We start from the raw sequence: 27,709 nt of genomic DNA, 5'->3' as shown, positions 1-27,709 counted from the left end.
CGCTCCGCCGCCGCCGCCGTGAGCGAGCACGTACGCACGCGCGTACGTCCTGCGTCGCCTCCCAGCCTGCCCCTGGGCCCCGCCCCCAGGGCCGCCCGCGCCACCACGTGCTCAGTAGTTCTGGGGCGTGGGCAAGCCTGGCCCAACCCGGAGGTTCTTAGTGCGGAAGTTCTTGGGCAGGGAGGGAGTGGGCACATCGCCTTCTGTCCTAAACTATCATTCCTCATCCTTGTATGTTTCCTAAGGCATCTGTGCTTGCTTAGTTTTGAAGGTTTAAAAGAAAGAAAAAAAGTATCACAAGATGTCCTTGTTCGTCAAATGTGATTCTGAATGGTGAGACTTGCTGGGGTCTGATTCAATAGCATAGGCTGAAAATACCTATTTTTAAAAACCGTGTACCTACTGGGGCTGGGGATTTAGCTCAGTGTTATAAGCGCCTGCCTGGCAAATGCGAGGTCATGAGTTTGATCCCTGGCATTACAAAAAAAGCCAAAGCCAAAACAGTTCACTTACCTAATCCCAGCAAAGAAAAGCTTCTACTTTTGGTTCTGAATTAAAGTTATCTATGTGTGGTGAGTGTACAGATGGGAAGGACAAGGGAGTAGAAGTACCAAAGAAGGGGAATCACTTGAAAACTACCTCTGTGTGCTTTACGTGATGAATACTAAGTATACATTTACTGAATCTTAACAGAAAGGAAAACAAGATTTTGTAATGTGAATTTTTATTTTCCTGTAAGAGAAAAGCCAAGGTGGCTAAACGGTGCCCTGAACATTTCCTTATTACAAAAGAAACTGAACTCCCACTGACTGATGTACCCCGGGATGACTTCTTGTGTTGGATTGACAACTGGTGGTCAACTTGTAATAACCAGCCTCGTCCTAGATTTGGATGACCCACCTAAAGATTGCCAACATAAAAGGGAAAACTGGAGAAGAGTGGTGTTATTGGTTTTCCTGGTTGTTGGTTCTCCTGTTGCCGTGGGTTCTCCTAGAGGAGCTTGTTGAGCCTCCTTTCCTGATATGAACTTGACTGTTCTCACTGTCAGCGGAGTTCAGGACCTTGGAGCAGAGCATGGCTGTGGCACTTTTTCGGGGAGCTCTGGTCCTTACTTTGAGCGTTACTTCCTGGATCCCGTGCAGATCCCTCAGCCTACTGGCACAGATCCTTTATCCCACTGGCACAGATTTTCTGGCTTTCCTCACTGACCTTTGAGCCCTCCCAGCACAGATCCCTGAAAACAGACTTGCATAAGTCATCTTCATGGGCTCTAGGTCTTCAGCAAGACTCATGCAGGCATCGCCACAGATCAGGGCCCTCAGCTGGATTATTTGGGGTCTTTAGAGCGTGGACATGAAAACAAGATCTTTAAGCAAACTAGAATGAGAGATGTAGAGAAAGAACTGAGCTACCAGCCTGGCATAGTGGCACACATCTCTTATCCCAGCACTCTGGAGGTTGAAGTAGGAGGATCACCTAGAGTTCAAGACCAGCTGGAACTACATAGTGATACTGTTTCCAAACAACAAGTTAATTAACTAAGGGCTGGGGATTTAGCTCAGCGGCATAAGCACCTGCCTTGTGAGCAGGCGGTCGTGAGTTTGATCCCGGGAACCGGTAAAAAAAAAAAAAAAAAAAAAAAAAAATTAGGGGCTGGGGATTTAGCTCAGCGGCTTAAGCACCTGCCTTGCAAGGAGGCAGTCCTGAGTTCGATCGCTGGTACCGATAAAAAAAAAAAAAAAAATTTAAAGGGCTAGAGGTGTAGCCCTGGGTTCATTCCCAAGTACCAAGGCAAAGAGGAAAGAGAGGGAAAGGAAAATTGAAAAGGAAACAAAATAACCTGAGAATAACAAAAGGAAACTGAAAGTGAAACAAAATAATCTGAAGATAACAAAGGAAAACTGGAAGGGAAACAAAATAACCTGAAGATGTATAACCTGAAGATGTTGGTGTAGTGGTGCACAATAGAATCCCAGCACTAAGGAGGCTGAGGCAGGAAAATTGCTGATTTTGAGCCCAGCCTGGGCTACACAGCAAGATCCTGTATCAGAGTGGGAGTGGGGAAGCCCTGGATTACAACTGTGGTTTTTTTTTTTTTTTTTTTTTTTTTTGTCTTTTTCATTTTTATCGGTACCAGGGATCGAACTTACGACTGCCTGCTTGCAAGGCAGGCACTAATGCTGCTGAGCTAAATCCCCAGCCCCTACAACTGTGTTTCTAGGTTTTCTAGAGGAGATGAAATTTGAGACAGCTGTTGGAGAGAGTTGGAGAATGTCAAACAGAGAAAACACAATATTTTGTGAAGGTCTGGAAACAAGACAGAAAAACCTATCTCAGCACATTGGGTTGCCAGCAGAGAGGTATTGAAACTAGGTCCAAATTTTGCAGTGCATTAGTTTGTCATGATAAGAGATTTAAATTTGTTTGTTCGGGATCTTGCTCTGAGTTCAGGCTGACCTTGAACTCACTATGTAGCCCAGGCTGGCCTCGAACTTGTGGCAATTCTGCTTCAGCCTTCCATGTGATGGGATCACACCACTATGCCAGGCTTGGAGTTTAAATATGATTTTATGGAGAATTTTAAAGGACTTTACACAAATGATACAGGTATATTTTGATTTTCTTTTTCATTGAGTTTTTATTATTAGCTATGTTTCAGGGTTCCAGGGTAAGGACTGTCATATATCTAGGTCCCTCTTTACCACTGAGGAAAAGGACTGAGAAGCAGGATGGAACCAGTTCAGATCTCTCATCCTAGGCTGAGATCCAGGGCATGGGACAGAAGGACATATACACATGCTGGTACCAGCCACATCACCCCTTTGGTGGTCATTGCCTTCTGGCAATGGTGAGAGTCCAGGTAGTTGTGCTGGCAGTACATGGTTTGCTTATAGTTGAGGAAGCAGCTAGTAAAAGGGGCAGTCTTGCAGTACTTGATTTTGGTCCTGTCTCCTGCCACTGGTGCTGACTCCTGAGGAGGATCCTGAAGCACCATAACCTCAGCAAAAACCTCAGTGTCAGAAAGGAAGCTGAATTAGAGAGGAAACTGGGAGAGTGTGAATAAAGGGTTAAGACTGGTGTGCTGGTGCAAACCTAAAATCCTAGAATTGGAATGTTGAGACAGGAGGATCTCAAATTCGAGCCAGTTTGGGCAAATTATAGAGACTCTGCTTCAAAATAAAATATAAAAGGGCCAGGGATGTGGCTTAATGATACAGCACCCCTGGTTCCACCCCAGTATCTTTAAAAAACAGGGCTGGGGAAGTTGAAGATTCTTTTAGAGGTCTCTGAAACAATTTAAATGTGAAAAAGTGCTGAGGGTTTGAAATAGGGGAGTGGCAATTAGAAACGGAGACAGAGGAATTTGGCATAGTTCCAAATGTCTAGGGTATAACACCCTTGATAGCATCCTAAATGCCTTTTCTTCTTCAGGCACAGATGGGCAGCAGCTGTAAAGCTAGGTGTTTTGTACTGTATCTTGTGTGTTCAGCGTCCACTCGGTGAGGGGCAGCATTGCCTTTGGTGAAGGCTGGAAGGACGCTTTAGGAGTGTACTAGTCCAAGCAACTAGTGGGCTCAAAAGGAAAGAATATGCCTAGGACAGTGCAGAGAGGAGACAGAATCCGAACAGAATACCGAGCGTAAGTCTGCAACTCCTCACCTTCCGGGAGCTGCACAACGCGGACCGGTTTTCCCGCCGCTAGCAGGCGGCCCCACCTCCCAGATAGGCCCCGCCCTCGCCCCGCCCCCGCCCCGGCTCCGCCGCTCCTCGCCAGTCCCCGGGCGCGCGAGGCCACACCCACCTCGGAGTCCCCGCGTCCCCCTCCCGCCCTGCCTCGCCTGCGCGCGGCCCCGCCAGGGGGCGCCGTACGGCTCACTGCCCACCGTCTGTCTCACACACCCCCTCCGCGCCGCGCGCCGGCAGTTCCAGTCTGTGAGGCGAGGCTGTCAGCCCCGGGCTGCGCCGTCTCCCAGGGCCAGGGGTCAGGGCCCCGATGGCCGCGGCGGGGTTCTGGAAGCCCGGTGCGTAGCTGCAGGCGTCATGGAGGCGGAGCGGCTGCCAGCCTCGGGGGTCAGAGAGGGGACGACCCCTGGGCTGGAGGCGGTGCCTCCCGCGGCTCCCACGCCGACCGCCGCGGCCTCGGGTCCCACCGCGGGGTCTGCGCCCGAGCCGAAGAGGAGGCCGCTCGGGACTCTGCTGCAGCCCACAGTCAACAAGTTCTCGCTTCGGGTGTTCGGCAGCCACAAAGCAGTGGAAATCGAGCAGGAGCGCGTGAAGTCGGCGGGGGCCTGGATCATCCACCCCTACAGCGACTTCCGGTACTGGGGGCCGGCAGGGAGAGGGGACACCGATCCCACCCCACGGGCTGCGACGCAGGTCCGAGCCCGCCCATCCTCGGCTGTCACCCAAATGTCCCGACTGAGGCAGGAGTCTCCTACCCCGACCTAGCCCAGGAATTCCTGGGCAGGATATCCCGGCCACAGGTCCAACGTGACTTGTCAGGCTAAGCGGCCGACCTGGCAGGCCGACATCAGGGATTTCCAGAGACCATGTATTTCCGTGCCAGCAACACAGGACCCCTCTGCACTCCCTCCGAACCAGAGACTACCTGAGTCTGGAGCCCCTGCCTCCTGCAGTCCTGTTGTTTGGCATCTGAGAAATTGTGTCGTATCCCAAGCCCTAGGGTCAGCCTGAGACAGAAGCCTAGCTCCGTTCTGGCCTACTTCACCCCTAGCACCTGCCTCATTCAGCCGGAAAACAACCCGGACCCTGGGGAGGGTAGGGGGCTAGACCGCGGCTGGTCGCTGTCCCTGGTGCTGAAGATGGGGTGCGGCGGGGCGGGGCTAGTTTCCAGCAACTGAGGCCGCGAGCCCCGCAGACCTCAGTCCGGATTACCCCAGAGAGGAGGAACGGAGATTAGGGAAGGGCCGTTTCTCCGTCCCCATCAGGCTGCACCTCTGCGTGAAGGTCGGCAGGGGAGGAGAGAGCAGCCCTGTCCTTGGGGGAAATGAAGGACAGCTTTTGGGGGAGGTGGGGATGTGTGCATGGGAGAGAAAAGAAACAGGATGAGGTCTGAGTCTGGAGGCTGAAAACACAGTCGGAGACCCAGACGTTATCTTTAATCCAGACATCTCCCTAAATGTTCCTCTTCTTCCCATTGTTTCTTCACTTCCCCTACCTCACTCTCCACCCCAGTGGCGCACCTTTTCTGGTCTCTCTTGGTGCTTTTTCCCTTCCTACAATTCACCCTCAGACACATCCTCAGAAGCCATGTGCCCCTTAGAATGGTGCTGCTTCTCCATCCCCTCTCCTTCATCACCCTCTGGGCTTGTGACCGCCCATGAGTCAGGCTGTGAAGATGCTCTGCTGGTTAGGCAAACCCTCTTTCCCTCCTTCTCTCAGTGTCTCACAGTTCAGGAGCCCAAGAGAGAGGGGGAGGGGATCAAGGGTTTGTTGTTGAATGAAAGCTCACAGTCTGAGAGGTTTCCTGGAGACTGGACTTGGGAACCATCAAGTCTCTGAGAGGATGAAAGAATTGATTTGGCAGGCAATCAGGACAGTCTGTATCCTGGGTTTATGCTAGGATTAGATGTGTCCTAGAATTAAAAGCACTGTAGGAAATTGAATCCCTCAGATTATCCAGCGATTTTTGTTTGAATGAGGTTTCCCCCAGCTCTCTCCTGACCTCTTTCTACAGCTTCTGCCACAGCAATGTACTCTCTTGTGCGCATGCCCTTGCTTGGCTCAGAGTCCAGTGGGCTCAGGAAGGTCGATGAAGGAAAGGAACATAGGGGTCAAACTGTGCTGCCTCAGGGCCCCTCTGTGTGTACAGCACCCCTCACCCCAAGTGCTATGAGGGAAGGGACATCCTTGGAACACTCAGTTCAGATGAGAGGCAGGAAAAACCACTCCCACCGCAGACAGGGATGATCAGGTTTTCATGGAGAAACAGGATTCATGAGTCCAACTGTGTTGGGGAGGAAGAATGAGGTGGGGAAAGATGAGGAGTACATGAAATCCTAGAAGATGAATGGGTAAAGAGCTGGAGATGAGAGAAGCAACAACATTTCCAGAGGTCTGCAAATAAAAAGGGTAGGTGAGTCATAACACCAACTACTGCTTGTACGGCATTGCTACATCCATTGTCTCCGTAGAAATTTTTTGCAACAACCTTGTAAAATTAGCCCATGGCACTTTATTTTTTTGGTACTTTTTAATTTTTTAAAAAATGCTTGATAATGATGCAGAAATCTTACATAGTAATGATCATACAATAGTTATCTATGATACTAAATTGCTAAATTGTTTAGCCTGGGCTCAAACTTGGGATCTTCCTGTCTCAGACTGCCACAGAGCTAGGATTACAGACATATGTCACCATACCTGGTTCACTTGTCTTTTTTTTTTTTTTAGTCAGTACCGGGGATCACACTCATGACCATCTGCTTGCAAGACAGGTGCTTATGCCATTGAGCTAAATCCCCAGCCCCTCCCTGTGTAGTTCAGGGTGTCTTTGACCTCACTATGTAGCTCAGGGTGGCCTTGAACTCATGACATCCTCCTGCTTCAGCCTTCCCAGAATGCTGGGATTACAGTCATGCGCCACCATGCCTGACTATTTCCATTTTCTACTAATGGACATTTGGGTTGTTCCTAAAGTTAATCCTGCAAAAGCATTCTCATATATTTCTTCCATAGTATTTGTTTCTCTTGTCTAAGAAAACCTAAAAAAGGCCAGGGATTTAGCTCAGCAGCATAAGCACCTGCTTTGCAAGCGTAAGGTCGTGAGTTCGATCCCTGGTACCAAAAAAAAAAAAAAAAAAAAAAAAAAAAAAAGCATGGGATTCCAAACTGGCAGTGGTAAGTAGCAGCCCATATTTGACATCAAGGCCAGAGATGGGATGGCCTTGATGGAAGAACCTGATTATCAGTGTTGTTCCTAGCCTAGTGTTTTTTGGATGAGGCCTACTCCTCTGACTTGGAGGATGAATTCCAGGATGACTTCCAGACACTAGCTTCAGTGGATTGTGATGACAGCTTTCCAAGAAGGAAGGGGATGATCATAAACATCACCTCCTTCTAAGATAACCTTGACCTCCACTGGTTGGGCTTAAAGGAATACATTAGTCAATTCTGTTTTCAAAAAAAAAAAAAAAGTGAAAAAAAAAAAAAAAAAAGAAAACCTAAAAAAGGAAGTTATGGATGGCAAGAAATGCAAATGTTGGGGCTGGGGGTTTAGCTCAGCAGCATAAGCACTTGCCTTGCAAGCAGGCGGTCGTGAGTTCAATCCATGGTACCGATAAAAATGAAAAAGACAAAAAAAAAAAAAAAAAAAAGAAATGCAAATGTTAGCCTTTAGCAGATAATGCTGAATTGTTTTCCAAGTAGTGGTCTCAGTTTTACTCCCTTGGGCTATAAATGGTTATTCCATTATTTTATATTCTTGCCCACTCCTGGAATTGCCAGATAGCTTCTCTCAGTCTAGTGGCTGGTGAGATATCACAGTAGTCTTACTCCACATCCTACTCCCACCTTAGGTTTTACTGGGACCTGATCATGCTGCTGTTGATGGTGGGGAACCTCATTGTACTGCCTGTGGGCATCACTTTCTTCAAAGAAGAGAACTCTCCCCCTTGGATTGTCTTCAATGTCCTCTCTGATACTTTCTTCCTGCTGGATCTGGTGCTTAACTTCCGTACGGGCATTGTGGTAGAGGAGGGCGCTGAGATCCTGCTAGCACCTCGGGCCATCCGCACTCGCTACCTGCGTACCTGGTTCCTGGTTGACTTCATCTCTTCCATCCCAGTGGATTACATCTTCCTGGTGGTGGAGCTGGAGCCCCGGCTGGATGCTGAGGTCTACAAAACAGCTCGGGCCCTGCGCATTGTTCGATTCACCAAGATCCTCAGCCTACTGCGGTTGCTCCGCCTCTCCCGCCTCATCAGATACATACACCAGTGGGAGGAGGTGGGGCAGGGAGGTGGGCAGGGGGATCAGAGACCCTTCACGGGCAGGATGTATGGGTGGGCCTTCTGGTAACTTTATGGAGCAGGGCAGAGATGTGGGGCTTCCATGGTTGAGTTCTTTCCAAAATTTGTGAGGAAGAAACAGGGACAGAATAAGGGTCTGGATAATGAGGCCTTTGCTGGATAATTAGGGACAACTGGAGGAAGCCCAACAACTAGACAAACACTTTAGAATTAGTAGATGCTGGATGCTGTGGGGTACACAGAAAGCTGGAGCTGGAGCTTCAGGGCAAGCTTAATGGTTCATGATAGAGCCTGTCAAATCTCATTGCCTGTGGTCACATCCTAGATTGATTGATGTACCAGGAATCAAACTCAGGATCTTGTACTTGACAGGAAGGTGCTTGTGCTCTGAGCTATATTCCTGGTCCCACACCCCAGATTTATTATTTATTAGTATATAAGAGATTTGGTTTCCTCTTATCTAACATGAGAATGTTACAGTTTGGTTTTAAGAATCAAAGTAGAGGGCTGGGAATTTAGCTCAGCGGCATAAGCACCTGCCTTGCAAGCAAGCAGTCGTGAGTTCTATCCCCAGTACCAGTAAAAAGGAAAAAGACAAAAAAAAAAAAAAAAAAAAAAAAAAATTAAAAAAAAAAAGAATCAAAGTAGTGACCAGATGTGACAGCACACACCTGTAATCCTGAGGCAGGAGGATTGCTCTGAGTTTGAGGCTGGCCTGGACTAAAAAATAAGTTCAAGGCCAGATTGAACTGCAGAGTGAAACCCTGCCTCAAAAAACAAAAATAAAAACAAAAAGAATCGAAGTACTTAAGAAGTTTCAGGATGTGGGGGCTGGGGATTTAGCTCAGCGGCATAAGAACCTGCCTTGAAAGCAGGTGGTCATGAGTTCAATCCCCAGTACCAATTAAAAAAAAAAACTATAAAATAAAATAAATTAAAAAAAAAAAAAAGAAGTTTCAGGATGTGGTAATGAATGCCTGCAATCCCAGTACGCTGGGAGGCTAAAATAAGAGGATCAGAAGTTCAAACTCAGGCTGGGCAACTTAATGATTTAGCAAGACCCTGTCTCAGACTAAAAAATAAAAAAGTGTTGGTGCTGTAACTCAGTATGAAGACCTTGGATTCAATCCCAGTAGTGCATGTATACACACACACACCTGTTAAATTACCTGTTGGAAACAAAGTGGTCATTAATCCTTATACACACACCCTGGGGGCATTACGTTGTGAAATACCCCTGCTCTTGTCCAGTCTACATCTGAGCAAGTTGTGCAATATGTTTCTTTGGGTCTCTGCTGTCATGCTTATGTAATTCTGGGCATAAGATTGACTTTATTGGGGGAGCACCTGCTTGGCAAGCATGAGGTCCTGAGTTCGACTCCTGGTACCAAAAAAAAAGCCACCAACATGATTCATCTCAGTTTCCTACCTAGAACAGACAATATATGAGAGTAATAAAAATTAGACATGGGGTATGTATCTGTAATCTCAGCTCGTCAGGCAGCTAAAATGGGAGGGTCACAAGTTCAAGGCCAGTTTGGAGGAATTTAGTGAGACCCTGTCTCAAAATAAAAAGGGATAGGGGACATAACTCAGTGGTAGACTTTGCTGGGCATATGCAACATGTGCAAGGCCCTGTGTTCTATCTCCAGCACCACACACACACACACACACACACACACACACACAATGAGATTGCTAGCACAACCTACTTTGTATTAGCTACATATGTGTGCTATAAAATTATACAAATAAATAATAGCCATGTTTTTTAATTCAGGGAGGCTAGGGAAAGGTAGAAGTTCAAAGAGAATTTGCAAAGCTGGGACTAGAGGACCAGCAGGGAAGGTTCCTGTCCATAGCAGCCCCTCCTCGGACTTCTCAGATCTTTCACATGACCTATGACCTGGCCAGCGCTGTGGTTCGTATCTTCAACCTCATTGGGATGATGCTGCTGCTCTGTCACTGGGATGGCTGTCTGCAGTTCCTGGTCCCCATGCTGCAGGACTTCCCGCCTGACTGCTGGGTCTCCATGAACCGCATGGTGGTGAGAAGTCCCCACAGCTCTGCCACTCCTGGGCTTTCTAAGGGCTCTTCTGTCTGAGCATCTGGGAGCAGGAGGTGGAGATGATTAAGAAAGAAGATAGTAGCAGGTGGGAAGGAGGGAGGAGAAGGGGAAGAGATTCAGAAGTATCTTTGTATTAGAGAAAACAGGCAAGGAAAGAAACCTATGCAAAAACCAATGCCCCAGTCTACAAGAGTTCCCTTTTGCTTTGAGGACCCCAGAACCAAACAGGTCTCCCTACCACCAGGGGAAGAAGGTCTGAAGCAGAAGGGGCAGCCAGAACAAAAAGAGAAATGGACAGGTGCAGAATATGGCTCAGAAGGGGCCATGCAATATGCTTTGCAATATGCTCTGCCCCCTAGAACCACTCCTGGGGCCGCCAGTACTCCCATGCCCTGTTCAAGGCCATGAGCCACATGCTGTGCATTGGCTATGGGCAGCAGGCACCTGTGGGCATGCCTGACGTCTGGCTCACCATGCTCAGCATGATTGTGGGCGCCACCTGCTACGCCATGTTCATCGGTCATGCAACTGCCCTCATCCAGTCCCTGGACTCTTCCCGGCGCCAGTACCAAGAGAAGGTCAGCAGGGACAGCAGAGTGAAGGGGAGGATGGGGAGGTGCTCGAGGCTGGGTAGCTAGATGCAAGGCCCATTCTGATATATGCTCCTGTTGGGTCTCTGTGTTCTTCCCTGCCCCATGTCCATTTGTTCCATCCCCTGTGTGACCTTTTCCTTGTTTGGACCTATGCCTCTGTCATTGGACCCCTCCTCTGCTCATATGTTCATTTTCCTGTCACGGTGGTATGTGTCATCTCTATCCACCATTATTCACATGTCCTGTATGGCCACGTGCACCTATATCTGGCTCCATGTTTCATCTGGATCTGACCTTTGATCTTCCATACACCCTGTGTCCTCTTCCTGCTGGCCATGGGTTGGCCCTGCAGTACAAGCAGGTGGAACAGTACATGTCCTTCCACAAGTTGCCAGCTGACACCCGGCAGCGCATCCATGAGTACTATGAGCACCGCTACCAGGGCAAGATGTTCAATGAAGAGAGCATCCTGGGGGAACTGAGTGAGCCACTGAGAGAGGTGGGACCAGGCTGGGCTCTGAATACAACTTTTTGGGATCTGGGCTTCTGCTCTCTAGGGTGGGAATATTTATCAGTGGATGCTCCTGTACGGAGGAAGATTTGCAGAGGGCTTCATAGGAGGTCAAGTATTCGGCGGGGGAGGGAGTTTATGGGCTGACTTAAGCATCTTAAGAAGGTAGAGTATCCATGAAAGGACTGTAGGGGTTTCTATTTGGGGGGAGGTTCCATGAGGCCCCATGGGAGTGCTCTGAAGACAAGGGCTTCAGGATGGTGCAGGGTCCCTGCAGCATCCTTCTCTTTTGGCAGATATTGACCCAAGGGGTAGAGTTTCTGGAAAAAAGATGGGTTTGGTGGGGGCATCTTGGGCCAGAGGTTACAGCCTGTCTGACAGGCCCCTCTTCTGTCCAGGAGATCATTAACTTCACCTGCCGGGGCCTGGTGGCCCACATGCCGCTGTTTGCCCACGCCGACCCCAGCTTTGTCACTGCAGTTCTCACCAAGCTACGCTTTGAGGTCTTCCAGCCGGGGGACCTCGTGGTGCGTGAAGGCTCTGTGGGGAGGAAGATGTACTTTATCCAGCACGGCCTGCTCAGTGTGCTGGCACGTGGCGTCCGGGACACCCGTCTGACTGATGGATCCTATTTTGGGGGTTAGCTGGCCTCAGGGAGGGTGGTAAGGTCACAACCACTAGATAGAGGGCAACTGCTCCCTGGGATCAGAGTCCCTACCCAGCTGTGGTGTTCCAGCCCAGGGCTGCTCAGTGAGGGCAGCTGGGTCAGGGCCCAGGGTCTATAGTTTTTAAAGCTTCTCAGGAGATTGCAGTTCACAGGCAGGTTTGCAATTATGGGGATGGAGGGCCTTTTGGGACTCCTACCCACTGACATCTAAGGATCCTATGCATTTAGGAAAGATAGGGATGAAGCAGAACTGTCCCAGGGGCTTGAGCTTCATGGAGCTGTCCTGGCAGCATGATTCAGGGACTTGGCCTGTGGCAATGGGGTGGGGCGGATCTGAAGCTGGTGCTCAAAGTGATTTGAGGTTCATGTAACCTCCCAGCCCCAAGTCATTACAGACGTCCATTAGCTCTGTCCAGGTGCCCTTTGCCCTCCCCACTTTGGCACTGCTTTTCTCCTCTAGAATGGTCTTTGGTATTCATCCTTTGAGATGGGAAGGGAGGTACACAGGGTGAGTTGTCCCTGCTATATCCCTGGGGATGAAGCAGAGGAGCTGCATCTGGGCTGAAAGTGGATGGAGTCACTGGAAATCTGGAGGCCAGCAAGACCTGCTTGTTGCACTTTTTTTTTTTTTTTTTTTTTTTTTTTGAGACAGGATCTTGCTATGTAGCCCAGGCTGGCCTCCAACTCATAGCAATCCTCCTGCTTCAACCTCCAAAGTTCTAGGATTACACTATATGCCATTATAACTGGCTATTCTTATCAGTTTAATATGAAGAGAGTAAAATCAAGAAGAATTGCGCAGAAATTGTGCAGGTCTGGAGAGAGACAATTCTTGGAGCATTTAGGGATTCTGAGTAAAGGGGAAGGCTAAGCATTAGGTTCTCCCAAGTCTAGGGAGGATTCTGAGGACAGTGGTTCTGAGCCTTCTTCTGACTTCTGCAGAGATCTGCCTGCTGACTCGGGGGCGGCGCACGGCCAGTGTTCGGGCCGACACCTACTGCCGCCTCTACTCCCTAAGTGTGGACCACTTCAATGCTGTGCTTGAGGAATTCCCGATGATGCGCCGGGCTTTTGAGACTGTGGCCATGGACCGGCTACGCCGCATCGGTGAGGACTGTCCACCCTGTCCACTCTGAGTCCCAGCTGTGCTTCACCCCATCTCCATAGCAAGGAGTCCAGCACGTCACACTCCAAGCCCCCTCGTCCCAGCAAATGCCCCCAACAGGACTTTCAACACTGGCCCACTGTTCTCAGCATGTCTTACACCTGGAGATCTTATCCAGTCCCCCTGCCCTGATGCCTCCTGCTGAGTACCAGTCCCTCAACCTCTCCATCTTGATCCATACCCATTCCTTCTAACCCGTCTTCAGTCCCTGTCCCAGCAGCTTCTCCATACTCCTGAGTCCTCCCAGTCCCTACTCCCAATGCCACCCCATCCCTTGACTGCACCCAGGTAGCTTTACATTCTTCAGTATCCAACATCTATCTTGAATTCCTTCCCTATCCTTAACTCTTCCTTCCTGGGGCGACTTCTAGGCAAGAAGAATTCCATACTGCATCGAAAACCCTCAGAACCAAGTCCAGGCAGCAGCAGTGGCATCATGGAGCAGCACCTGGTCCAACACGATAGGGACATGGCCCGGGGTGTTCGTGGCCTGGCCCCAGGCACAGGAGCTCTGCTCAGCGGAAAGCCAGTGCTGTGGGAGCCACTGGTGCATGCACCTCTGCAAGCAGCTGCTGTCACCTCCAACGTGGCCATTGCCCTGACTCACCAGCGTGGCCCTCTGTCCCTTTCCCCTGACTCTCCAGCCACCTTCCTGGCTCGTTCTGCTCGGCGCTCAGCAGGTTCCCCAGCCTCCCCACTGGTACCTGTCCGAGCTGGCCCTCTGCTGGCACAGGGGCCATGGGCATCCACCTCCCGCCTGCCTGCCCCATCAGTCCGAACCCTCCATGCCAGCCTTTCCCGGGCAGGGCGCTCCCAGGTGTCCCTGCTGGGCCCTCCCCCAGGAGGCGGTGGACGTAGATTAGGACCTCGGGGCCGCCCACTCTCAGCCTCCCAACCTTCTCTGCCTCAGCGAGTGACAGGTGATGGCTCTCCTGGGCGGAAGGGCTCAGGAAGTGAGCGCCTCCCACCCTCGGGGATCCTGTCCAAGCCTACAGGGACATCCCAGCCACCCAGGCCACCAGTGCCTGAGCCAGTCACCCCCCGGGGCCCTCAGCTCTCTGCCAATATGTGAAACCCTAGGTTACACAGGCCTTAGCTCTTAGGGTGCAACAGTATGTGCCTGAGGGCAGATGCCTTTTGGGGAAGGTCCAGAGGACTCAAAAGAGTGCCTCCCTGATCACCACGAAGAGTTCTCGTATCCTAAGCTCAAGCAGCCACAGCTTGTCTGATATCTTAGTTCATTCACCCATTTGTCTTGTGTACCTAGCCTACGACAGTGAAGGCACCAGGCTGGGCACTGTGTCTCCACTGCCAAGTAGAAGTGACCCAGAGTCCTCTGCCCAGGTACTTCCTGGCCCTGATCCTGCCAGGTGCAGGCCTGTACCTATGACCCCCTCTCTTTACTAAGCAAGCACAAATACTTGCCACAACCATCACTGCCCAGTAACTAGATGTTTGTTTCCTAGCAATGGCCCTGCAAGGCTAGTCTGTTGTGATTATCTTTCTGTCCCTTTAGTGTAGATGGGTACTGTCAACTACCTGTGCCTCCATTGCTGCTGACAAATATCTTGGGTCCCGAGTGTGGGCATTCGTATCACCTTTGGCTTCTTACTGCCACCTGTGGACCCTCCCAGTCTACAGCCTCTGAGTGGGAATACGCATCTGTCTGTGTGGTAGGACTGTCTTTGCCTAAGCTAGGAGCTGCCTCTTTCTGTGTCCCTGTGGTGTCTTCCTCTGAAGCTAAAGGACAACTGGCATCCCCTTAGTGTACTAGCCTAGATTCCCTTGGGTGGGGGTAAGTAGCTGAACCCTTACGTGACCTTTTCTTTGTCTTCTTTATACAGTTATTTATTAATTTTACTTATTTGTTCATTTGCTAATTTGACGTGCCAACCTATTTTGTTTACCGATTCCTTTACCTGTCCCTTCATGCCAGCCTCTGTGGTCCTCAAACAATGCCATCAGCAATATTCGAACCCTCTCCCTATGTAGGTAAGGACAGGAGGGGCTGCCTGAGAAGGGGAGGAAGATGGTTTTCACTGATGAGTTTTTCTCTTGACTCTGCTGTTAGTGCAGGAGTAAGAGGAGGGCCCGAGGTGTCCAAGCCTGGGGAAGGGCAACCCAGCCAGCCCCTTTGCCTTCTCAGGGACAAGTATAATCCCTTACCCATCCACTCTGTCCCCCTCTCCTCTTCTGCAGCATAAAAGAATGTGGGGGGCCCAGGGCCTTAAATCTCCTTTCTTTCCTTGCGAGAGTTCCGGGTTCTTGGTGTATGGGGAAAGTTTTATTATTGCTCTGAAACAGCTGGGTTTAAAAAGAAAAGATACTCATTTTGACTCCTGGTTTGTGTCTGGGAATAAAATGGGTGTGAAGGAATTTCTGGGTGCAGGAGGGGGACACTGGATCCCACCAGGCATGAGGTATCATGACAGCGGCCAGGCAAGTGGTCTGCAAACCCAGCACCGAGGCTGTGCTAGCCAAGATGTGCTCGCTCCTGGTTCATCCCAGGAACCGTCTGTCCCAACTGCCCTCAGAGCATGCTTTGATGGCTCTATCAGTCATCACAAGGACATAACCTGTCCTGGTTTGAGGCCATCAGGAGGAGGTGGCATTGTTCCCAGGTGACCATGAGGGCCACAAAGGAAAGCAATAGGCTGCATGGACACAAAGTGTTGTGAAATAGTGATTCTATAGCCATGGTGGACAAGATGGCCCTGTCTCCTCTCCCCAGCCCCAGGGATGGGAACCCTGGAGAAAGGGAGTTAACCAGTCAAGCTGAGATTAAAGGATCTGGATTAAAGGATCACGTTAGGGATTAGATACGGAGAATGTAGGATCAGTGCTGCTGGACAGCCAGCACATAATTGGACACAGACTTTCAAGGGCTGTGAGAAACAGAGAGGAGGAGGGGTGCCCTAGAATGGGGCTAGATGGCAGATGTGGTCTCAGATTGGGAGCGTGGGTGTACAGAGACAGAGGCTGTGTGTCGGAGGGAGCCAAGTAGGGAAGGAAGGGGTGGGGGGCTGGGTTGGAGGAAGAGGGCCTCTCAGGAGACACTCAGGACCCGCATGATGTTGGTATAGCCAGAGCCAGGTCGCCAGCCTGTCACCACAATCACCAGATCCCCAACATGGAGGAAGCCACGAAGCTTTCCTAGGGGAAGGAAAGATGACAGCCAGTCACTGAGGGTGGCCAGGTAGCCCTGTAAGGGGAAGCTGCTACACTCCCTGCCTCAAGGCCACCTTGAAGGAATGAGGAACCTGAAGTGAACCCAGGCCCTGCAGGGAACGTGACCACTGTGGTATGTTAAAGTGGTCACATGTCCTCGAGTGGAATAGCGTACATCTTGCTAAGTAGCAAGCTGAGGCTATGCTGATAAGAAGACATCAGGTATGATTACCTGTAAATTTGATTTTAGTTCCAGATGTTTCGGCTTCCTCACTGTTACAATGAGCTCTAGCCATCTGGGACAGGCAGCAGCTGGGCCCTGCCCTTCTCCCTCTTCATGGCTCAGCTTAACCGCCCCCTGATTAGAGTCCCTTACCTCTCAGTCTCTCTCTCTTTTTACCTCTGAGTTTTTGTAATCTTGGAGGGAAAATCTGGGGCAGAGGAGACAGGCAAGGATCTGAGTGGGTGTGGGAAGCTGGTGTGGGGGATGGTTTTCATGCAAGTGCCAGGAAGGGAGGAAGGTCTTGGAATCTCACCACTCTCAATGCCAAACTGGACCCGGCGATCCACATCATCTGCCCAGATGGCCTCTGGAGGCTCACGGTAGAGCAAGGGGAAGACTCCTCGGCACAGGTGGATCTGGCGCGCAGCCTGGGCAGAGCGGGTGACAGCAATGACTGCTGCCCGAGGTCGGTACCGAGACAGAAGCTGAGCTGAGCTGGAGGAGGCAGAGAAGGTCAGCCCAGAGCAGCAAATGGGTGTTGAACCAGTAAACAAGGTGTCACCAACAAACTGTGTGAGCCTGAGTAGGTCATCATACTTCTCTGGGCCCTGCAAAACCAGTATAAGAATATTTTTTCTTCCTACTACACAAGGAAGACAGGAGATAGAAAAGATATGCCAAATAGATAAAGAGAAAAGAAACATAAAGTGGCCAGACATGGTGGCACATGCCTGTGATCCCAGCATTTGGGAAGCTGAGGCGGGGGGCTGAGGTAGGGTAATAACCATGAATTCAAGGTACATAGTGAGTTCAAGACCAGCCTGAATTGCATAGCAAGACCCTATCCCAAAAAAAAAGTTTTAGAGAACGTACATCATACAGCACTTAACTACATAGAATTCATGTCTCTTATTAATTCTCAGCACCCCATGAGGAACAAATGGCTAATTCACAAGCCTGAGGAGATGAGCAGGCTTACAGAGCCCGGTGAGTTACCCAAGGTGTCATTGCTGAGTTTCAGAGCAAAGACGTGAACTCAGACCTACTGGGGCTTTGAGCAACATCTCAGTGTTGTAAATCTGTGGGCTAAAAGGACTTGTCCCCAGCCCCAAGAGTCCAACGGCCCCAAAGCTAGTGTGCTCGGTGATGCCATGTGCCCTGCCAGTGCCCTGTACCTCTCTGGCATGAGTCCTGGGGTACTCCAAGTCCTGCCTCTCCCAGCCTCCGCCTCTCATAGGGGCTTCTCTTCTTGCCCTAGGGCACTATCTTTCACCCCCGAGGATCAGCCTACACCCAGGCTATGGCCTATTCCTGCCTATGCCTGATGTAACACCCTGTCTGGGCTTCCCAGCATCTTCCTCACCGGCCAGTTGTGGTCAGCACGATGATGGCAGCAGCACAGCACTTGAAGGCAGCCTCCACAGCACCGATGGCAGTGACTTCCGTGGGGTCACGGCTCAGAGGTGCTGCCCGGCGTAGCTCCTCAAAAAGCTGCCGGTGGTACACTGCAGCCTCTGCCTCCCGAGCAATCTGTAAGCAACAGGAAGTCAGGTTGGACAGAGACACTGAGGTCCAGAAGGGGTTTGGTTTCCTGCCCGTTTGCTTTTCATTCTAAGCTCCTACCGCGTGCTGCATCTTCACGGCCTCCACTGGGAAGTTGCCCTTGGCAGTCTCCCCTGACAACATGATGCAGTCGGCCCCATCTAGAACAGCATTGGCTACATCACTGGTCTCTGCTCGTGTCGGCCGGGGCTTTGTGATCATGCTCTCCAGCATCTGGGGGAGGCCATGGATGGCAGCATGTTAGGAGTCACACACTGGTGGGAAATCTGCTCATGGTTTTTCCCTGACACCCCTATATCCAGACCCCTTAAAGCCAGGATTAAAGATATAAACTGTGTGACCCTGGGGCAGTTGAGTTTCCTCACCTAAAAAATGGGGGTCTGCCAGGGTTAGGGATGTAGCTCAGTGGCACAGCACCTGCCTGGCAAGTGTAAGGTCATGAGTTTGATCCTCAGTACAGAAACAAAAAACTCCTAAGCATATTTTTTTTCTTTTTTTTTTTATTGGTACCAGGGGTCAAACTCAGGACCTTGCACTTTCCTAAGCATATCTGTAAGGAGAAGCATGTTATTTGGGGCTGGCAATTTAGCTCATTGGCAAAAGTACCTGCCTAGCAAGTGAAAGTCCTGAGTTTGATCCCTGGTACCCCCCCCCCAAAAAAAAAACAGTACCCATAGGCAGTGGAAAGTCCAAGGGCCAAATCAGGTGTCAAAGACTGAGACAAATAGTCCTCGAGTGCCAGACTTAGACTCCCTTCTTACTAAAAAAAAAAAGAGTGGGTGCGTCATGGTATCTCTACCTAACTTCATTATTTGGGGGTCAAACACCAGACAGCAGGATGTGCTATGGACTTAAGGTGTGGGTATTTTCCCTCAGTGTCCCTAAAACCTCAGACCGTCCTAGCCCCAAAGGCTCACTGCAGACCTGTGTGGCACAGACCACGGGTTTGCCCGCCAAGTTGCAGCGCCCAATCATCATCTTCTGAGCAAGGAAAACCTTCTCAGCTGGGATCTCGATGCCTAGATCCCCTCGTGCCACCATGATGCCATCGCTTGCCTCCAGAATTTCATCAAACCTGGGCAGATGGAGGAATCAGGGCTGGAACAAAGCAGGATACACCAGGGAGAGGCAGGCAGAAGAGACAGTAAAAGGCTCACTTCTTCACGCCTTCATGATTCTCGATTTTGCTGATGATTTTAATGCCCTGTCCTTCTGGCCCCAGGGCATTCCGTACAGCAACCACATCGCTGGATTTCCGCACAAAGGAGGCAAAGATGATGTCCACCCCATGTTCCACCCCGAAACGCAGGTCCTTGACATCTTGCTCTGACAGGCTGGGCAGGTCCACCTCGACGCCTGGCAAGTTCACGCCCTTCCTGCTGCCCAGGATGCCACCACTCTCCACTTCAGTCTGCAGCCCCTCTGGGCCTGAGGACAGGGAGAGAGCAAGCTTCCATTAGCAGAGAGGTTGGGCTTACAGACAAGGGGGAACGCTGGATAGGCCTTCAGGAGATTGACCCGTGCCTTGCCCTTCTCTCTCGGCCTTGTTGTGGGTTCCACACACAATAAGTGGCGGGTGGAAATCTGTATGAGACGACCAACCCACGAGTTCAGCCCCACCCCAGGGTTAGGATAGGAGTTTGGGTGTGGGTGACTCCAGATGGGTGGGGAGTATAGGGTGACAAGAGTATAGGGGCTTAAGGGTGAAGGGGGCACCAAGGGGTGGGCAGGAAGGACCTGGCGGTCCGCACCGATTTTCCGGACCACAAGGGAGATGAGTCCGTCGTCAATGTAGATGCGGCCCCCCACTGGCACGACCCGGGTGATGTTGCAGTAGTCCACCCACACGGTGTTCGCGTCCCCCCGGGTCCGGAAGGCCGGGTCCACAGTCACCAGCACCTGAGTGCCCCTCACAATCTCCACTTCGGACTCGGGGCCCTAGGGCCAGAGAAGTGAGCTTCAAGTCCCCACCAGCCGCCCCTGACCGCCACCCCCAGCCCTGACCCCCCTTCTCACCCCCTGCAGGATCCCGGTGCGGATCTCAGGGCCCTTGGTGTCCAAAGCGATGCCCACCGGCCTGTAGCTGAAGGGGGAGGTTGCAAAGCTCTCCGCTGCCTCCCGGATGTTGGCGATGGACTCTGCGTGATACTGGAGGCGGAGCGGGTCGGAATTTCAGGAGAAAGTGCCTAGGACCCGGCGACCTCCGGTTCACCCTTCTCGCCCTTCCCACCTGGTGGGAGCCATGAGAGAAGTTGAGTCGTGCAATGTCCATGCCGGCCTTGATCATCTCCTTGAGGCGCTCCACGGAGCGAGATGCCGGCCCTGGAACCAGAGACCCAGCTCAGATTTTCCTTCTAAACCTGGGAGACAATCAACCCATCACCTTGCTCAGAATACACCTAGTCATCTGGTCTTTCTCTGTTTCTGTGTCTTGAATTTTTTTTTTTTTTTTTCCCATTTTGAGACAAGGTCTTGCTATGCAGCTCAGGCTGAACTTGAGCTCACTTTGTAGCCCAGGCTGGTCTTGAATTTGCAGTGATCCTCCTCCACCATGTTCCTTTTTTTTGGACTGGACCCACAGCTTTCTCAATGAGCTACGTCTCCCGCCCTTTTTAATTTAATTTTTATTTTAGAGTCTCGCCAAGTCACTATGTAATCCATGTTGGCTTTGAGCTCATACTTTTCCAGCCTTCGCCACCGTAGTGCTGGGATTGGATTACGGGTGTGCCACACTCCTGGCTCCCCTGGATGATTAATACGTGCTTCAATACCTGGACACATCTCAGCTGGACTCCTGAAGACTCTCCTGTAACTTTCCACCAGCTTTTTGACCAGTTGATAACGCTGCCTCCTTCCGCCTCTCGCCTTCCAGTTTCCCTCTTCCTCACCCTCATCCCCACAGGGTCCATCTGGAGATCCCACGGGCTCCGCCCGCACGGCGCCTTCTGAATCTGACCACTTCTCACTGCCTCCAGCCTCCACCGCCACCACCCGGGCCGAGCCAGAAGTGCCGCAGAAGCAGTTTCTGTCCTAACCCCGCCAGTCCCCAACCTATTTCAGTCCAGCAGCAAGTGGTTCTGGTAGAACAGGAGGGCTTGGTGGCATAGGACCACAATCCCAGCACTGCCGAGACTGAGCTAGACAGATCGCCAGGGGTTTGAGGCCGGCCTGTGCTACTTACTGAGTTCAGAGCCAGCTTGAAATACATAGAGACTCTGTCTCAAGAAACCAAAAACCGTATGTACATAATTACATACAGAGAGCTTGCTCAAGATTGCGTAGTCTCCTCCACGAGTGGAGGACAATGTCATTCTAATGGCCTATGAACCCTTGCCCTGTCCTCCCTCATTCCTGTCTCTTCCCATCTATCTTGCCCTTAATGCTTTTAGGTACTCTAGCTTCCTAATGGCTGCTGTTACCTGTAACTGTCTCCCAGTGGCTGCCCTGCCCTTCCTGTCTGGGGCTGTAACCTGTCTCCCATTTCACATCCCTTATTCCCTTACTGTATACCATGTCTCTCTTTTTTCCCATAATATTTGTTACTCTCTAACACATTATTTTGCAATAAATGTTTTATTATTTATTGTTTTATCCAGCAAAGGTATCAGTTCCTTAAGGGAACTGCTGTTTGCTTTCTTCTCTGATCTACACTCCCTCCATCTGCACCCACTCCTGGGTCCCAAGCCTTGCCTATTACGTGCCCAACAAATATTTGTTCAATGCACACCTGTTGGAAAGCTGAGGCAGGAGGATTATAGTATGAGCCTAGACTTAGCAACACACAAGACTGTCAGACTAGTAAAAACAAAAAAAATGATAAAAAGGCTAGACATAGTTGGGCATGGTGGCACATACCCGTGATCCCAGCAGTCAGGAGGCTGAGGCAGGATGATTACCATGAGTTTGAGGGCAGCCTAGACTACATAGTGAGTTCAAGGACAGCCTGAACTACAAAGTGAGATTCTATCTTAAAAAAAAATTTCAGTGCTGCAAAAAACAACAATAAAAGATAATTACTGAATGAATAGTTGTATCAAACATGGCACTGTGCTGAAAGACAGTGAAGTTAAGGAAGCACAACAAGATGGCCTTACCAATGGTGGCGATGATGCTGGTGCTGCGAGCAGCCACTGGCTCTGAGTCTATGTCCAGCAGGCAGAGGTGTTCCAGGAAAGTGTCAGCCATGGCAGCTGGCAACTGCTGCTGCTGGAAGAAGGCGGTGCCCAGCTCCTGGGTCAGCTGGGTCACACTGGCTCGCCGCAGGTACCCTGCCGGCCCTGCAGTAGAAGGGGCTCAGAGGCTGCATCTCAGCTCCCACACGCCTTCTGTGGGTACTCCCTTGTGTGAAGAACTCTCCCTTTGTGCTAGGCATCACATACACATGACCTTGTACATGGGCATCATGTACACGTGACCAAGGGACTTATGGAACAGATACTCTTACTAATACTCACATCCTGACTTTACAATAGGGCAAAAGAGAACAGTAAAATATATTACCCAAGGGCATGTGGCTTCTAAGTAACGAAGATGAGACTCAGATCTAGATCTTACCAATTCTAGGCTCAATTTCCAGTCACGCACCTATACCTGACTTCTGTCCCCAGGCTCCCCCTCTTCGACCTGCCACCATATGCATAGTAGGATTTCATTATCCATGCCAGGATTACCCAGTTCCCTCTTCCAAGGTCCTCATTTATTTCTGGCAACACCTGGCACGGATTGCCTCCCCTGCGCCCAGTTTCCATGTGCCACTAATGCTACCTCAGGCCCAGGGCATGAGTTTGGTCCAGTGAAGCCCTGTGTCTAGTCTCACCTTCCATGCCTCTGTAGTCGGAGTCCATCTCTGTAGATCTGCTTTGCACTGTGTCCAGCCCTGAGGTCCAGTGCCTGGGGCTGAGCTGGGCTGTGCAGTGACACTAGTTAAAGTATCACTAGTGTCTCTCCAGCTTGTATGCCAAGGTTCAGAGTCCAGGCAGCATGGGAGTGCCCCGTGCACCAGCCTGCAGGACCTGGACAGGAGGCCTAGACCAGGGTCTACACTTTGACAGACACAGATCCATCCTGGTCCTCTGCCACACTCCTGATGTCCATGCTTATTTCCTCCTCTGTTCCCCTTCTTACCTCCTGGAGCTCCAATGAGAACGGACTTGGCTAAGTCTCTTTGAGACTGTGAGATCCATGGGCAGAGCTGCTGAGGTAGACTGTTAGGAATTGACATGCTTCCAAAACGTGCGCACTGAGAGGAGAAAGTGACAAAACTGCTGGTCTTATCTATAGGAGCCAGAGAATGCAGAAGGCACACACCCAGTGGGCAGCCCTGTCCCTCCAGAACCACTCCCCAAGACCTCTGCTCTCTGCTCCTGCCTCTGCCATTTCTCTATCTCACCCATCTTTTTGATCGATTTTCAATCCATTCACACTGCCTAGTCATCAACCTGAATAGAGATTTTTAAAAATCATCTCTATTTTTTCCACTTTATTGAAGCGAATGCTAGATGAATCTAGAGCTCAGGGTGTTCCCGAAGCCACTAAGTCTGAAGAAATAGGAAGGGAAACCTTTTCATAGTGTGATAGGTGACTGGTCCCTCGGTTTCCCCACTTGTTTTCTTTGTCCTGACCAAGGAATACAGAGACCACTGTGTGATGTGGGCAGCCACAACCCAAGATGATGTCTTGAGTATTCCTAGGTGCTGACAAACCTCAGGCTGTTGCTGAACATGGGGTTGCTAAACATAGGAGCTAGCCCTACCTGAGGCAAATTTCTTCAACCCACACAAAAACTGCATAACCCAACAACCTTCGCTACCCAGGTAGAACATTCTTCATCTTGCTGTGCACAGAAAGGATACAGTGTAGCCCCCCTCAACATAAAGTCCTCTAATAAGTGATTTTGGACCCGTCATCCTACCATTTAGTGCTTCTTTCTTAGGAATCCCTACATGCTCTGTTTGGGTGTGGTATGGTTCGGTCTCTGTAGGTACTTCCTGGCTACCTCTGTTGTATGACTCTTGCTGTAGGTTTAGCTTTGATGAACAGTAGGGTTCTCCAGAGGTGGATTTCACCATCAATCATCATCATCATCATCATCATCATCATCATCATCATCATCACATTCTCTACCATTTACCTTCCAATATTTATCAAGTACCTCATGTTTGATAGGCCCTGAGAATACAGTTGTGAGCAAGATAGACAGAGCCTAGCCAGACCTGGTGACACACAGCTATAATTCTAGCTACTTGGGAGCCTGAGGCAAATGGATTGCAAATTTGAGGCCAGTTTGGGCAATAAGGTAAAACCTTGTCTCAAAAGAAAAAAGTAAAGGGGCTGGAGATTTAGCTCAGCGGCATAAGCACCTGCCTTGCAAGCAGGCAGTCTTGAGTTCGATCCCCAGTACCAATAAAAATGAAAAAGAGAAAAAGACAAAAAAAAAAAGTTAGAAGTCAGAGTCCAGGCAGATAGGAGTGCTCATTTCCTGGGTTTAGTTCCTAGTACTGAAAACCCAAACCAAGTCAAACAAACAAAAAATTGAGTCTTTCCTATCAGTTGAATTTATAGCAATATAATGGGGAGAGAGAGAGATTATAACAAAATATCAAGGAAACTATACTTTGTAAGTGCTATTGAGGCAGGGATCATGGTTCTGGAACAGATGGAACAGGAGAATGTCTTAAATTAAATTATGGCCCAGAGAGGTGGCACATGTTTATAATTCTAGCACTTGGAAGGTTGAAGCAGGAGGATTGCCATGCGTTTGAGGTCAGTTTGGGCTACATAGTGAGTTCAAGGCCAGCTGCACTATAGAGCAAGACCCTGTCTCAAAAATAAAACAAAACAATGAAATTAAATTAATTTAATTAAATTATAGCACTAAGGATTGAAATCAGGGCCATTTTTATTCTTTTAATTTTGACAAAATTCTTTTTAAGACACTAAGTTGTCCAAGCTGGGCTTATATTTGGAATTCAAGAGTCACAGGGTCATAGGCACATGCCACTATGCCTGGCTGGGAATGTATTTTATTATTATTATTATAATTTTGTCTTTTTCCTTTTTATCGGTACTGGGGATTGAACTCACGACTGCCTGCTTGCAAGGCAGGTGCTTATGCCGCTGAGCTAAATCCCCAGTCCTGGGAATGTATTTTAGATGAGATGAAAGGGAGGAGCTCTTTGATGTTAACATGTTGAAAGAAGGAAACACCAGGGGCAAAGGGAGAAAAGGAGTTTTCTGTGGTCATGGACATATATGTCAAGGCTCTAGGGAAGAACCTAGAGGTGCCTATATATAGTGTGTGTGTATGTGCAGTGCCAGTAGTAGTAGAGCTGAGATTCAGGCCCAAGGGAATCACCACTCAGCTCCATTCTGTACTTCTTTGGACTGTCTCAGAGTCCTAAGGTGAGGGAAAGGGAGGTGTCTGAATATTGCAAAAGAATGGGTTACACAGATTCTCGGCCCATGGTCCCTTTTGCTGCTTGCTCCCTTTTGGCTGGGCGTGGCCTATTCCTACAGTTTCAGCACTCAGGTAACTGAGACAGGAGGATCACTGCAAATTCAAGAGGAACCTGGGCTACATAGTGAAGCCAGCCTGAACTACATAGTGGGGTGTGTGTGTGTGTGTGTGTGTGTGTGTGTGTGTGTGTGTTACACAGTAGCAAGGACTTCCCAAGACAAAACAAGCACAGGGGCTGGATATAGCTCAGTGGCACAAGCACCAGTCTGGCAAGTATAAGGTCATGAGTTTGATTCCTGGTACCAACAACAACAACAACAACAACAACAAAAACCAACCACAGGGTTCTACAATTAGGTGTATCAGTTTTGTCCTTTCCCTGCAAACATACACACTCAGACACACACTCAATCACAAACATGGCCATCTTGCCTCAATTCCCTGAGTGCTGGGATGACAGGTGTGTGCCATACACTCAGCTTTGACCGGTTAACGAATGGGGGAATTGTGTCCAGCACACAGAAGGGCCCAGGAGAGAGGGGGTCAGGGTGGCTTTGCAGAGCTAACACTGGGGCCCTAATGAGTCAAGATCTGAGGCTGTCAATGCTACACCTAGACACACATGCACGCACTCTACCTTACCGCTTCCCACTCACCGACACATACACATTCCCAGAATCACACACGGGAACAGCTGGATTTCACAGAGTTCTCCCGGGCTCGCACACCTACAGTATGCCCAAGGCTACCTCCATCTGTACACCTGGGAACCTCGGGTCTCCGCCGGGAAGGTCCTCGGCCGGCTTGCAGGGGGCGCCCGAGAGCCGCAGGTCCCTGGTGACAATAAAGGGGCACATGGCCTCTTAAAAAAGCGGGGAATTCAGTTTCTTCCTCTGCAGTCTGAGATAACAAACCTTCGCAAGGCTGCGGGACGATAATGTTGGTGGAAGCCTGTGAGCGTAGTTCCAAAACAGCACCGAGTCATTGTTGTCTGCACGTGGAACACGGAGCGACCGTTTGACTGTAGGAGAGCTCCGGAGGTGACACCCTAAGCCGCAGAATTTCTTCAAAATGTGTGTCCATTTATTTAAATAGGTATTTGGCAATATACAAGTTCCAGAGGTACAAGATATGGGTGAAGAACTTCACCTTTTTCACTAAGCCTCCCCGACTGCTCAGGTCCCCATAACACCTCACCAGTTTCTGAATTTTCTAGGCACCCTCCCTGATATTTCTTTCTTTCTCTCTCTCTCTTTTTTTTTTTTTTTTTTGTATCAGGGTTTGAACTCATGACCTTGCACTTACCAGGCAAGCACTTAAGCCACTGAGCTAAATCCCCAGCCCTTCCCTGATATTTCTGTCAGAAACAAATGATGTACAATCTTTTCCTTCTTTTTTTTTTAATTTGGTCTTTTTTTTTTTTTTTGAGACAGGGTCTCACTATGCAGTTCAGGCTGGCCTTGAGCTCACTTTGTAGCCCAGGCTGGTCTAGAACTCCAAACGATCCTCCTGCCTCAGCCTCCCGAGTGTTGGGATTACAGGCGTGAGCTACCATACCAGGCTCAATCTTTTCCTTTTTTATGCAGACAACAGAATAGCACAATATATACTACCCAGAACCAACTTTTACAGTCTTAGCAACAATCTATCTTAGCCTGCTATATGTTCTTCCTTCCTCTTGAGAGGACTTGGTTGTCCTCATGTTTTTTGTCTTGGATCCCCTGAAATCCATCCTTGGAACCCTCACTCACACAAGTGAGGATACTGCCAGAGGTATAGGGTTGGTCTGGGCCCTTCATTGTGATAAACTATAAGATAAAATTAATCACTTTGAAATATACAGTTTAGGGATATTAAGTGCATTTATAATGCTTTGCAATCATTTTCACTACCAGTTTCCCAAACTTTTCACCAGCTCAAACAGAAACTCTGAGTTTGGCATGATGGTGCATACCCGCAATCTCAGTTATCTTGGAGGCCAGTGCAGGAAGATCACAAGCTTGAGACTAGCCTTAGTGAGACCCTGTCTCAAAAAAAAAAAAAAAAAAAAAAAAAAAAAGTACAAAAAACTAGAGATGTAGCTCAGTGTAAAGGCCCTGGTCCAACCCCCAATACACAAAAGAACAACACAAAACCAGAAACCAGACTTAATCAGGGCCTTTGCCCCTAAGCTATGTCTTTAGCCCTTTAATTTTTTTTTTTTTTTTTTTTTTTTAGAATTGGGCATGGTGCAACACACTTGTAATCCCAGGACTCAGGAGGTTGCGGCAGAAGGATTTCAAATTGGGGTCAGCCCAGGTTGGC

At 49.7% G+C, this 27,709-nt stretch overlaps 2 protein-coding genes across 5 annotated transcripts; one reads left to right on the top strand and one right to left on the bottom strand.

Moving 5' to 3' along the window:
- The first annotated feature begins 3,886 nt into the window (after positions 1 to 3,886).
- On the top strand, positions 3,887 to 21,549 carry Hcn3 (hyperpolarization activated cyclic nucleotide gated potassium channel 3). 3 transcript variants are annotated; one of them, XM_063249585.1, is made up of 9 exons: positions 3,887 to 4,319; positions 7,539 to 7,968; positions 9,877 to 10,038; positions 10,419 to 10,637; positions 11,005 to 11,151; positions 11,562 to 11,802; positions 12,773 to 12,937; positions 17,310 to 17,373; positions 17,645 to 21,549. In XM_063249585.1, the coding sequence occupies exons 1-8, from the start codon at positions 4,042 to 4,044 to the stop codon at positions 17,345 to 17,347; spliced, it is 1,680 nt and encodes a 559-aa protein (XP_063105655.1). In that variant the 5' UTR covers positions 3,887 to 4,041; the 3' UTR covers positions 17,348 to 17,373; positions 17,645 to 21,549. The 3 variants fall into 3 exon arrangements, with proteins under 3 accessions (XP_063105655.1, XP_063105654.1, XP_003475659.1); XM_063249584.1 differs by lacking the exons at positions 17,310 to 17,373; positions 17,645 to 21,549 and adding an exon at positions 13,367 to 15,325 and having other exon boundaries at positions 3,888 to 4,319; positions 7,539 to 7,857; XM_003475611.5 differs by lacking the exons at positions 17,310 to 17,373; positions 17,645 to 21,549 and adding an exon at positions 13,367 to 15,325 and having other exon boundaries at positions 3,889 to 4,319.
- Pklr (pyruvate kinase L/R) lies at positions 15,666 to 23,219 on the bottom strand. 2 transcript variants are annotated; one of them, XM_003475612.4, is made up of 11 exons: positions 23,074 to 23,219; positions 22,044 to 22,226; positions 20,180 to 20,271; positions 19,966 to 20,097; positions 19,701 to 19,887; positions 19,107 to 19,377; positions 18,874 to 19,024; positions 18,010 to 18,162; positions 17,750 to 17,916; positions 16,700 to 16,881; positions 15,666 to 16,148 (listed from the first exon to the last, which is right to left on the bottom strand). In XM_003475612.4, exons 1-11 carry the CDS (start codon positions 23,168 to 23,170, stop codon positions 16,042 to 16,044), a joined length of 1,722 nt encoding a protein of 573 aa, XP_003475660.1. In that variant the 5' UTR covers positions 23,171 to 23,219; the 3' UTR covers positions 15,666 to 16,041. The 2 variants fall into 2 exon arrangements, with proteins under 2 accessions (XP_003475660.1, XP_013014398.1); XM_013158944.3 differs by lacking the exon at positions 23,074 to 23,219 and adding an exon at positions 22,766 to 22,985.
- Between the last annotated feature and the right edge of the window lie 4,490 nt (positions 23,220 to 27,709).

Source organism: Cavia porcellus, unplaced genomic scaffold, assembly GCF_034190915.1.
Source record: "Cavia porcellus strain 051 isolate PalLab524CR breed Dunkin Hartley unplaced genomic scaffold, mCavPor4.1 scaffold_6, whole genome shotgun sequence".
In the NCBI taxonomy this organism is placed as follows: Eukaryota; Metazoa; Chordata; class Mammalia; order Rodentia; family Caviidae; genus Cavia; species Cavia porcellus.
This window is presented reverse-complemented; position numbering and strand designations above follow the sequence as displayed.